The following is a 13,213-nucleotide window of genomic DNA, read 5'->3' as shown; positions in this document are numbered from 1 at the left end:
ATGGTTGAACTTTAGCAAATTTTTCTCAACATGTAGTCTTAAATACAGTAGATCATTTCATTTCTTAAGATCACTTGTATTTTATACAGCTGGAGAAAAAAAAAACAGACACTCCAATAGAATTTGATCACAAATCAGGAATCATATCCTCATCACATGATTTACATTCCTGGGGTAGACCCAATTTGAAAAATTAAAATTAAAAAGAAATGGAATACAATACTTGGGATAAGACATTTCCAGGCCCATTGTAACACTGGTTGAACCTTTGTTTTTGCATCGCAGTATCTGAATGATCTGCGTGAGAGAAAACTGCTTGGGGTTTCCTCTGAATCTCAATCTCGAGTGTGCATAAAGACATGCCCTTACACTAGAAGAATAACTGAAATAGAAGTGGAAATCCAAGCATTTCACAAATTATGTTGGCCTGTCATAGTTTCCACCATTTCCGATCTTCCATTGCCTTAACAAGTTCCTTTGCCATTGATTCAAAGTTCTCTGCCCCACTTTGCAGTTCTTCAGTACGTCTGCTAATCCTCTGGTATAAGTACAAGCAACACTTGTTAAAAGGTGCCTGGATTACTAACTAAAATTGACTCTACATCTTTGCCCAACTCTTATAGTTTATCTCTAGCAAAAGATGCCAAGAATTATCCCACAGTTACAAGTAAGTTTTAGGATTGTATAAATTCAAAAACTATAATCAAACACCAAGAACCACAAGAGTGGGCTTCAACCTTTCACATGCTAAGAAATCAAAAGAAACTAATCTGAAGGGAAATTTCCAGAGAAAGAAATTTCTCCAAACTGTAACAAATGATGGGCGTTATGACAGGCCTTCAACAGCTAATTAGAGATGTCTAAAAATAACAAGATCTTTCACTCTCAGATTAAGGAGGTGGTGATACCCATTTTTCCACAAGAAGTATGCTAAAAAAAAGTAACGGCCTCAATGAATTAAAAAAAAAAAAAAAAAAAAAACGCATATAACAACTCACATTTTCATTTGTTATCCTATGATAGCTGTATACTTGTATAAGCCTAAAGTATCTTGTCGGACATGATACGATACCAAAATTCGTATCAAATACTTCATGGGTACTTTTATTTGTTGAGCTATCAGAAGTCAGCAATTATCCGCCACATTCATTGGGGGAAGAAGAGATGTATGAATTCACATGCGAAATTATAGATATTCAAATACTTCATGGGTACTTTATTTGTTGAGCAACCATTAGTCAGCAATTATAAGCCGAGTTCAAGAATAGCAGATTGACTCTTTTGCATGCATTTTCATTTCTCAATTACAAATATATTTCATGATATTGGAGTTTTTGTGTTTTTCACAATTTATTTTCTTTTTTAATTTGTTTTGGTGTGCAATGTGCTTCCATAGAGTGCTAGCGTTACTACCTCATACTCTCCAAGAGGCAATGTCTCATGATGGATGAAGGGCATGGACAATGAAGTGAGTGCACTAAGAAAAATCATACATGGGAACTATTTGAACGACCGATAGGGAAGAATGCCATTGGTTGTCACAAGGTTTATTAAGTACAAATCAGATGGAATGATTGAGAGAGCGAAAGGCATATTAATTCCCAAACGCTATACGCAAACCTCTCGTATTGACTATTCTGAGACATCTACGCCTGTTGCTAAACTCAATCGTGTTCTGGTCATTATTTCGATTGCCCCAAATAAAGATTGGCCATTGCTCAAGTTAAGAATGTCTTTCTTCATAGTGAACATCACGAAGAAGTTTATACGAAGCAAACTCTTGGATATGTTGCTCGAGGAGAATCAAGAAAATTCTGTAATTTATGAAAGGTGAAAAAATGAAATTCTTCCAGCATGAATATGGAAGCGGAAATCTCCAGCAAGATTGTTTGAAGGGATGAAACGAATACAGCAATATAAAACTTAGATTAGCACGGGAACATCTCTACCTAAGAAGAGTAACAAATACGCAATTTTAACTTGTTACATAATTGGCATTATGGGTGAATTTTAAAGAGGTAACTAAATATTAGTAACCATTATTTACCCATATAGAAATTCAAGAAACCTATGATTCATTCTTCCCTCATTTATCTGCATAAAACTGCTACCTAAAACTACCAGAAATAGTGTTCTAGAACAACATTCCACAAGAGGAAATCCTACCTCAAGTTTTTCCTGCCGTTGTGCGAGCTTGTCTCTTGCATTTGCAGCTACCGCAGAAACATCCTGTAATAGACATCAGATCAAAATACACATTTAACAAAATAAAACAATTGAAGTACATGTGAATTGAGGCTTTACCCCAGCCTTTCTGTACTGAGCTCTGATTTCCTCAGCTGTTCTTAATCTTGGTTTCATGTCACTGGTTGCTCCATGGAATAACTTTTCTCTCTCTGATTTCTCATCTATGATTCATAACAATAATTAAAATCAATTGGAGTTGAAACATATCAGCAATAGAGACAGTAAGTGTCCAGTCTACCTCTTCTACCATGTTTACCAATTTGAGATGAAGTGGATGCGACAGGTGGGACTTCATCAATTTGAATGTCATCTGCATTGAAAGCATATTTGTGGTTATAGGAAATGTTTTAGATGAGGAGGCAATGTGAATGGTTATATATATATATATATATATATATATATATAGAGAGAGAGAGAGAGAGAGAGAGAGAGAGAGAGAATATTGTTCCTGAGCTAGAGCTCAGATATCTTATCTGAGCTCTAGAGTCAAAAACTCATGTGGGCCCATATTTTTTGGGGGATCCAAAGCATTCATTTAAAAGGCCCTACCATGGATGGGGTGTGCACCAAAAATCAGGCCCATAGGATCATCCTAACCCTTCCATTTGTGGAAGGAAAAATGGACAGATGCTGTTTATCCACAAATCTGCCCATTTTTCCCTCCACAAATGGAAGGGTTAGTATGACCCAATGAAGCTGATTTTTTGTGGACACCCTATCCATGATAGGGGCTTCCAAATGAATGCTTTGGATCCCCAACAATGTGGGCCCACACCTGTTTTTGATGCTAGAGCTCAGGTAAGCTTATCTGAGCAGAGCTGAAATGGTTTGTGAGCAGCTGCTCAAATAAGCTTATCTGAGCAGAGCTCACAAACCATAGGGGGGGAGGGGGGGGGGGGAGCTCATTTTTGTGCGGATCCAAAGCATTCATTTGGAAGGCCCTTCCATGGATAGGGTGCCTAGGATCATCCTAACCTTGCCATTTGTGGAGGGGAAAAATGGGCAGAAACATGGACACACAGTGTCTGTCCATTTTCCCCTCCACCTTTGATTGAGTTAGGATTATCCTATCGAGAAAAGAGTAGGTACTACTCCCTAGCTTAAAATAACAGTTGGGGCCACATTGTTTGGGTGATCCAAAGCATTCATTTGATGGCCCCTCACATAGATAGGATGTGCCCAAAAAATCATCTCGATAGGATCATCCTAACCCTATGAACAGTGGAGGCAAAAATGGACGTGTATAAACCTACACAAATATGTCCATGTTTTGCCTCCACAGTTCATAGGGTTAGGATGATCCTATCGAGCTGATTTTTTGGGCACACCCTATCTATGTGAGGGGTCATCAAATGAATGCTTTGGATCACCCAAACAATGTGGCCCCAACTGTTATTTTAAGCTAGGGAGTACCTACTCTTCTCTCTCTCTCTCTCTCTCTGTATATATATATATATATATATATATATATATATATATATATATATATATATATATATATATATATATATAAGAAAAGGGTTCCTGTGCTCGAGCGCAGATAGCTTATCTGCGCTCGAGTGCAGGAAGCAAGGGTGGGGCCACATTGTTGGGGTGATCCTAAGCATTCATTTGAAAGGCCCCATCATGGATGGGGTGTCTACCAAAAATCAGCTCCATTGGATCATCATAGGGTGTCCATTTGTGGGGGTGAAAATGGGCAGATACTGTTTGTCCACTAATCTGCCCATTTTCACCCCCCACAAATGAACACCCTATGATGATCCATGGAGCTGATTTTTGGTAGACACCCGATCCATGATGGGGCCTTTCAAATGAATGCTTAGGATCACCCCAACAATGTGGCCCCACCCTTGTTTCCTGCACTCGAGCGCAGATAAGCTATCTGTGCTCAAGCGCAGGAAAGTTACCTGCACACGAGTGCAGAAACAGGGTGGGGGCCACATTTTTGTGGGGGTCAAAACCATTCATTTGGAAAGCCCTTCCATGGATAAGGTGTGGCCCAAAAATCAGCCCCATTGGATCGTCCTAACCCAATCAAAGGTGTCTGTCCATTTTTTCCCCTCCACAAATGGCAGGGTTAGGATGATCCAATTGGGTTGATTTTTGGGCCACATCCTATCCATGGAAGGCCTTCCAAGTGAATGCTTTGGACCCCCAAAAATTGTGGGCCCCCACCCTGTTTCTGCACTCGTGTGCAGATAAGCTTACCTGCACACGTTTGCAGGAACCCTTTCCCCTCTCTCTCTCTTTATATATATATTCAAGGGATTCGCTAGCGTCCATCCCAGAAGGCATTTCGCGGATGGGCTGTTGCAAGTGAGAGTAGCCACCGCATGAATCAAGACAAAATCGGCTGAAAAGTGAGCCTGCATGGCTGCTCTCACATGCAACAGACAATCCGCGAGATGCCTTCTGCGATGGATGCTAGCAAATCCCATCTTTCAATACACACATATATGATAACTTTACCAATCTCAAGATCCCCAACATCTTGGTCATCTGTAATGACAGTAGGTGTGTCTAAGAATGGAACCGTTGAAAATATGCTATCTAGTTGCTGAATAATACTAGATTTAGGAAGAATTTCAGAGCGATCTGTGGTGTTCCCTACTTTTCCTCCTTTAAAGCCCTTAATGATACCACCAAGAATACCCGGCGAAGCACTCTGCAGCGACACAAGCAAGCTGCAGAATCAAACTCCTAAAGGGTGGTAAAATACAAGAATACAATTATGGATAATAGAAGAGCATGTATACCTGTTTTTTCGTCCGATATGAAGAGAAAATGGCAGCATCGGCAGCAGCGGCAAGAACTTTATCATGAAGGCAGGGCAATGAATCTGGTATCCTAAAGGAAATAATGTATTTTTGTAAGAATCTAAGTCCCACTTAACTGCACAATTCACATCTTTAAGGAAATAATGCATTTTATTAAGAATCTAAGTCCCACCTGAAGTCATTTTCACCAGCCAGGAGAGAGATAAAAGCCAATTCACACCCATTTACCTGTAAATACCACAACATGAAAAAATTATTATAAATATTCACATGTTTGACAAGGTAATCATATCATATATGTTACTTATTGACCAATAAACTAAGAACACATAGTGAGTGCAATTTGAGTGCGGATCATAGTCACAAATATTTGTCTCAAATTTTTTAGGAAGGGTGTATCTCAGGATAGTTTAAATTTTTTTGACATTTTGGGTTTGTAATAGGGAAAAACTAAAGAAATAAAATATATATATAAAAAAAAAATTATGAAAAAAACAGGACACCAAATAAAACATGAATTTATCAAGATATTTTCATCATATTTTGTGGTAAAAAATAAAATATGAAGATATCTTGATCACTTCTCAAACTCTCGGGAAAATTTTGGGGATTTTGCAGTTTATCAATAAATCGCAAAATATAAACAAGAACTATAACAAGGAAACTAGAATTTTAACCAATAATAAACAAGATTGTACAAAACATTTTCTTCATATGAATAATGAAGTCGATAAGTAAATGGCTTCTATGAAAACTTGTGCAAGTTTTAAAATTCTAGATAAAAAAATTAGCCTTTCACGTAGAGAAAGTCAACCCATAAATCTACATGGTGATGAATTTCAAAATTGACACATACTACAAAATGAACTCCTTTATCACTACAAAGGAACACTTCTGAAGCAGAACACAAGTTGAGCAAAAGGTTAAGGCTTTTCTTTCCTACGCATGCAAAAGGCCAAAGAAATAGTGATGAGAATAGAGTTAATTCTCAGCTTAAAACAGAGTAGGAAATAGGAATATAATGAAGTCATGTGTCGTCACTTTAACACTTTTAACTGCCTTGTAGGATAATCAATTTCATTTTATTCGTGCACATTGTGATTGGCGTGGGTTGTAACCCCCCTTAGGTGTATTGCATGTTCATTATTCGAGGTCAGTGAAAGATAAATCAATCAGTTTGAAAATAACTGGGTTTATTCTAGACCATGAGAATTGACTTTAGCTAGTTTGAATAGTGGAAGGGCTTCTTATTTTTAAATCTTCACCATCATCCTAGTGGCACAAGCTCTAAAGTGTAGAGCTTGGATGTTCATGTGAAATTCATTTTTATTGGTGTTTTGTTAAGTTGTTTTAATTTTTCAAATATAATATCCAGTTTTGTTGGATTTACATCATATCTGTTCCTACATTTACTTTCGAAATAAGAAAGCATTTCTGCTCCTACATTAAAATAAATCAGAAGGGTTTCACTTACCCAAAAGCTGTCCTAATCTTTTCTTTCGAGCTGAGTCAGCTCAGATTATATGCATGAATAAAGTATTGAAGATACGGCATACCAGTTTCTTAACTTTTAATATTTCAAGGACCCTTAACAACCCTTTCAGTTTCACGAATTTGGAGAGAAACCAAACTAGAACTTCTTGTTCGACATGATGAAAATCCAGGGAATAACTAAAGATGAAATTGTTAAGAATTGTTCTATAATGCAAAGAAGAAATGATACTCACCAGAGCAATCAGCCCACTGTCAGAAGAACTCATTGTTTTAGCCATGTTTATCTTGAAGCTCCATCTTAGAATTGACATCAAAGAGCTTTCTCCTACCACTTCCAAATCTGGCAAAGACCTGCTCAAAGGGACATCAATAATATCCAAAATTTAATCGCATAAATTTTCCATAGTTAAGACTAAATTAAAAAATAAAAATAAATTTTATATATATATATATATATATATATATATATATTCTGCACACAAATTCCTTTTGCTTTTCTGTCAATATTATCATCACTTGGTCATTAGTTGCCACGCCATTGCAAACGTTATTATTGCACACTATGATTTGTGGACACGGACACTAGTGTTGCGTGTCGACACGGACACGGCAAACTCGCAAAATTTAGAAATGGGGACACGGCTAAAATAGAAAGTACATATAATCATGATTTGTGGACACAGTTCCGTGTGCCGAGTTTGGACATGGATACGCAGTATCTGATATGGAATCCCTTAAAAATCTAGAAATAGTGGCACACTCGAACACATATACATATAAAGTTACTGACACTTCTAGCTATACACATAAAAGTGCCTAAAGGCGGACACGACACGACACGTGTCAGTAATAAATTCAAAGTGTCGGTCAAATCATAGTTGCACACTGAGAATGAAAAACTGCAAATTGGCACTTTACCTTATCTCTATAACTCCAGTCTGATAGAGCAAAATCAGTCCAGATGCATTCTCATCTTTTCTCTTGAACATTGTAGACCAGCAACAAGGTTTCCCAAGGTTCACTTTATGAATGACGTTGTTGTCCCCCTTAAATGGAAAGCAATTACCTTAATTTCCAAACTGGAAAAATGATACCACTAAAATTCAAAATGACAGAGAAAATAAAATGAACCACCTGTAACAAAGATTTTACAGAGTACAAGCGCAATGCATCCTCGCAACATAGTAAAAGAAGCATATCTGATAATCTGTCATCTGAATATTTAGTTTCACTAGGGCATTGTAGTGCCACTTCCTCTGGTTTACTCTGCCTAGGGCTATTGGTTTGATTGGCCTCAGTAAGAATGTCATTGTCCTGGGACAAGTGCTGTGCGTACTCTTCACTCCTCGCTCCAGACACAGAAATGCTGCCTTCTGGCGTATAGAAATTCCAAGATTTATGAGCTCAACACAAACATGAAAGTATAGCTATTTTCCATCCTATAAGTTTCCAGTCTGTACCCAAAATAAAAGTTCACTTGCCTATGACATACATGGAAATAGCTGTTGACTCTTTTTTGGGGTGCACTGGCCGAGAGCTGATCATATTGCCAATGACACTATCAATAACAACGATGTGTGCATTCCTGGTTAAAACAAACAGAACTCCCCCTGCAAGGTCCTCTGGACTTTTGGGTCCTTGCTGCTTTGGACTGTGTATTAAGCTTCCGATATGTGTAAATACTTTCATGGCCAAAGAAATGACTGGGGAACTTGAGCCAGACGCACAGTCTGTATGAAACAGAACTGACAGCGAAACCAAATCAAGTATTGCTACCTGAAATGAGAATAATAAAAAAGGTAATCTTTATTAATATAGTTTAGCTTTAAATATTCATGAGGAAACCCAAAGAAAAATAAGGAACACAAAATGAAATGAACCGCCAGATAAATGATACATACCTGACCACATTCGAATCCCACTGCAAGTTTGTCTCCAGAATTTGCAAACTCAAGCGTTCGAATAGGTGAATCTAAGACAGAAAAAGCTGCTATGCAACAAAACCCTTTTTGATGGCGCAGAATGTGAACTGCAAACCAAGTTGGGATGGTGATTACCTTGTTAATATGTCAATAAGGTAGAGAACAAGAAGAACTAAAGAATAATGTATAACTTGCTAGAAGAAAGAAGTAAAATCACAGATGGTCGGCTGAACAAAATCAACAAAGTTAGAGAAAATAGAACAATGACTATTGTAGCCAGCAGTGGCTAAAGATTAAAATCTTGCATGCATCAATTTCAGCTCAAGGAGAGCGAAACAAACCTGAACATCATAATGTTTGTCTAGCTTACACCCGTTTCTAATTAACAGTTGAAATATATTTGTCTCAACCAAAACTGTACAGGTTTCAAACTAGCTTCATGTCCAACTATTCAAATCATGATTCAAACTAGCTACATATGCAACCATTCTTATCATGTTCTGATTTAGTGAGTTATTTGCTTTGTTGTTTCTATTTTTCTTTCCTTTTCTTTACAATCCATGAGAACATTAGAGACCCATGGATTTGGCACATGAAGCATTCTGACATTACAGCTTGGCACCATTGTATTAAGGTAACATGAACTTGCTCCAGTTTCCATCTCTCTCAGTAATGATGAACATGTATAAATCATTTAAGGATTCACAATTAATATCAATTGATGGAAATTATAGAGCGATAATATGTCTAGTCACTTTAGTGTTACGTATGGAATGGGTATCTCACATTTGCATCTGATTTTAGACGAGAAGAACGCTTATGACCATGTATAAATCATTTGAGGATTCACAATTAATATCAATTGATGGATATTATAGAGCGATAATATGTCTAGTCACTCTAGCGTTATGTATGGCATGGGTATCTCACATTTTTTTTTTTTTGAAATGGCGGAATATATTGATAAAACGGAACCGAGATGGTCCTCAGAATACAAAGGGAAAAAAGAAAAAAGAGAATAGCAAAACCATCCAATAAATACAATTAGGGCGGTAAATAATCGAACCACTCTCGACCCTCCCTAATGACCCCAGATTTAGCTAGACCATCATCTTCTTCATTAGCTGATCTTCTAACATGGGCAAAAGAAATCTCCGATCCTGACACCCAATCCGATACCTCCTCAATAAAGAATGGGTATCTCACATTTGCATCTGATTTTAGACGAGATGAACGCTTATGAGCTCACCTTTGAAACACACAGTGACATAAATACTATGATTTCTGGACACGGACACGAGTGTCGCATGTCGACATGGACACAGAGTGTCGGACACAGCAAACTCCCAAAATTTAGAAATGGGGACGGCTAAAATAGAAAGTACATATAATCATGATTTGTGGCCATAGATTTGTGTGCCGAGTTTCGATAAGGACCCCTAAAAATCTAGAAATAGTGGCACACTCATAAACTTACATACATACAAAGTTACTGACACTTCTAGCAGTACACTTAGAAGTGTCTAAAGGAGTGTGGACACGCGCGTCATGTCGGACACGACACGTGTGTCAGCAATCAATTCAAAATGCCCGCCAAATCATAGCATAAATATAATGCCACCAATAAGTCAAAAATAGATAACAAGATAAATCTATAGTTTTTTTTTTTTTTTTTTTTGAATAGGTAGATAATTCTATCGTTAAACTAACAATAGTGACAAAGATAACAGAAACAGACATCAACAACAAGCAATTAATTATGATAACTACCAAGCATTAAAGCTTTACATAAGTTGTGGTCCAGTTAGCCATCAAGCAACATTTTGATTTTCATATTAGAACTTGGGCATTTCTTTGTATGAGAAATTTCAGTTCTTCAGCAAGAGAAAGGTCATTTCCATAAAGATGACTATATTACTAGGAAAATCAACAAATCACCTTCACGTCCAGTTTCACTCACGAAGTGAAAATTAATTTCATCAGAACTTGCTTGGAACTTATAGACACGAACCTACATAAGCCAATGAAAACAAATGAATGATAAATATAGCCTCACACAGCCTTCAAACCAGAAGAAAGTAGCCATGAATAGAATTCTTCTGACCAGACCGCGTTCATCACCAACAGCCAAGCTCATAGTGACGGAGGAAAAGTCCAACGTTGATACTGAAGCATTTTCACCAGACATTTTGATGCCAGGTACCTGCTGATCATATGATAGATGTTGCTTTAACACATCATGTTACAAACTACTTTTCCATTGCTTTGTTGTTTAACATCATTCAAATAGAGGTACATCTTCAAAAGATAAAGATTTCCATTGCTTTGTTGTTTAACAGCATTCAAATAGAGACATGTCTTCAAAAGAAACTATCTGTGGTAAGGATCTAACCTCTCCTTCCATAACAAACATAAGTGATAAGACTGGATATGTGGCATCCCATATTCGTACAGATCCATCTTGATAACCTGCTATATACATTCTTTTGACTCTATCATCCTCACCAGGGGAAAACTCACTGGGAACCCCACCAGTCAAAGGCCACTTTGTACCCGCAAAAAGGGTAGGTTTTGCTGCAGTTTTTATAGCCGAAGCTATCTACATAAACAGAAATAATTAAAATGATGAACGGAAGGTGAAGAAAAAAACTGAAGGCTTCGAGACAAACATAGAGAATCATTCTACAACGGTCCACACGCATCAGAAAAGGAATACCTGTGAGAGCAGATCGGCTGAGCTTCCCCCTATGGGTAGTAAAGTGAGCTTCGCTGCAGTCATACATGGATCGACAGTAGGTATCGTTACAGGAAATTGGTCAGGAAGAATAGAAGGCTTTTCCTCCTGCTCATTTGTTAATTTAGATAACTTAGCACCATCATATACATGCAGTTGTCCAGGGCTTGTCAACACAAATAGAACATCAGTGGAGTTATTCTCCGTTGCCCCAACATGGGGAATTAAGATCATATCCGCAAAAGATCCGTTAAGTGTGAGGTCCACACGAGCAATGCATTTTAAAGTCTCGATCCCGTTTGGCCATTCAAGACTCAAGACCTGTAACAGTGGGGTAGAAATAACACCTTTCAATTATAGATGTTAGAATAATAGAAAAGAGAAAAATAAAAACCTGTGAACATTAACTTCACAGAATGCATTGTCGAATCCCAAATAAAATCCCTATCATCAATTATTAACACTTTACAATCGTGTGAATTTACAAGAACAAGTTTAGTTTCACTAAAATGATAACTACGGGTAAAAAATAAGATACAAAATATCGTTTAGGTTCAGCAAAAGATAATGCGTGGAGGAAATACCAGAGGAACCCCAAGTATATATGCTTGTAATAGGGGAAAAAAACAAGGTACAAAAAATCAGTACCTGTTGGCATATCGGCCCTACCAAACAAATATGTATTGGTGTTTCCACTAGAAATTTTTCTTTACTTATAGTTTTTATTTATTTTTGACACATTATGTTTCACAAATACCTATTTTTGATGATTTTAATGCAATTAATAACTAGTACCAGAAAATTTGTTTACTATAAGAATTTTTTTTAAAGAAATTGTTTACTATGTGAAATTTACAAAAATATATTAGAGTCAAGAATAACAAATCACTATTATTGATGTTCATATGATGAAATTCACACGAAGATAGGTGAAAAATATTCCCATGAAAATAAATGTATAACTTGCATGTAGTCCAAGAGAAAATTCCAAAAATAAAATAATTATTAGAAAAAATATAAAGTTAATATATGCCTATCCTTGTGTTCCATAAAGACTGACAACATCTTTATCAAGTAATCACCACTTTGACAATTTCTTTATGACGTTAAGACCAACCTACCTGTGAAAAGGTAAAGGACAACAAAGAAAATGGCATTTCTTTAGAGAAGTAAACTGCTCCACTTCTACATTTTTTAGCAAGTCTCTCATACAATCAAGATCATAATTGAGCTTAAGGTATACAACATAATAAATATATTACGACGGGGGAAGAAATTCAAGGGTTAAAATAGCAAGATATGTACTACATGCTAAAAACTTTGTTACTAGCCATATTATTTAAACTTCAGAAAAATTTATATATGAAAACGATACATCAAACCAAAAGAAAGAACTCCAATGCATTCTACTATACCAAAGGTCACAACAAATTGAATAACAAAAAAGAAAAGAAAATAATCGCTACTGATCCTTCAAAAAAATGCCTACTTGACCTTGTCATTGGTGAAGTATTTGCATAACGCCAATAATAATCATAAAAAAGATGAGAAATCAGCCAATAATATTCATGAAAAGATGAAAATCAGCAAAAACCAAATAAAACATTATAATAGATACAAATAACTGTCCTTGATATATAACATTTGCTAAGAAAGACATTTCACTTTTACATCACTCTCCATAAGGTTGTGGTTTTGATAATCGCAACTCTTGCCAATGATTTTGATAGTTAACTCAAACGTTTTAAATTTCGGTTTCAGTCAACGCGGACACGGTCAGCTTCAGTTGGAAATCTCGGTAGAAATCCTGTCAAATCACCGAAGCATTATGGAAACATATGCAAGTTATAAAATTTAAAGATTTTCTTCATGAAGAAAAAACAGATGAAGCTTCATGAAATGCTAGAATAAGCACAAATACACACTTAGAAACCATCACATAAGCAAGAAAACACTAATAATGATTTCAAAACATAGTAACACCTAGTGACATGCACTATCACGCATGTATGATAATTTAGTACATGTCAAATTTC

The 13,213-nt window shown here is 36.6% G+C and overlaps 1 protein-coding gene across 7 annotated transcripts in view; it reads right to left on the bottom strand.

Moving 5' to 3' along the window:
• Positions 1-33: 33 nt before the first annotated feature.
• The window catches only part of LOC143847818 (transducin family protein / WD-40 repeat family protein), a 58,333-nt gene continuing 45,153 nt past the window's right edge, over positions 34-13,213 (bottom strand). For 2 of the 7 annotated variants that reach the window (XM_077356590.1, XM_077356596.1), the window contains 16 exons: positions 11,160-11,498; positions 10,836-11,042; positions 10,548-10,649; positions 10,382-10,454; positions 8,423-8,550; positions 8,003-8,297; positions 7,656-7,894; positions 7,440-7,567; positions 6,755-6,872; positions 5,200-5,255; positions 5,007-5,097; positions 4,720-4,915; positions 2,486-2,557; positions 2,305-2,408; positions 2,167-2,229; positions 34-538 (listed from right to left, as the gene is read on the bottom strand). In XM_077356590.1, the coding sequence (XP_077212705.1) occupies positions 431-538; positions 2,167-2,229; positions 2,305-2,408; positions 2,486-2,557; positions 4,720-4,915; positions 5,007-5,097; positions 5,200-5,255; positions 6,755-6,872; positions 7,440-7,567; positions 7,656-7,894; positions 8,003-8,297; positions 8,423-8,550; positions 10,382-10,454; positions 10,548-10,649; positions 10,836-11,042; positions 11,160-11,498 (2,319 nt within the window). In that variant the 3' untranslated portion in view covers positions 34-430. Of the gene's footprint in view, positions 539-2,166; positions 2,230-2,304; positions 2,409-2,485; positions 2,558-4,719; positions 4,916-5,006; positions 5,098-5,199; positions 5,256-6,754; positions 6,873-7,439; positions 7,568-7,655; positions 7,895-7,998; positions 8,298-8,422; positions 8,551-10,381; positions 10,455-10,547; positions 10,650-10,835; positions 11,043-11,159; positions 11,499-13,213 lie in introns of those variants that run through there. The other 5 variants (XM_077356593.1, XM_077356594.1, XM_077356595.1 and 2 more) reach the window with 5 other exon arrangements.

Source organism: Tasmannia lanceolata, unplaced genomic scaffold (assembly GCF_043159265.1).
Source record: "Tasmannia lanceolata isolate RefF3 unplaced genomic scaffold, GAP_Taslan_0.1 ptg000016l, whole genome shotgun sequence".
NCBI lineage: Eukaryota > Viridiplantae > Streptophyta > Magnoliopsida > Canellales > Winteraceae > Tasmannia > Tasmannia lanceolata.
This window is presented reverse-complemented; position numbering and strand designations above follow the sequence as displayed.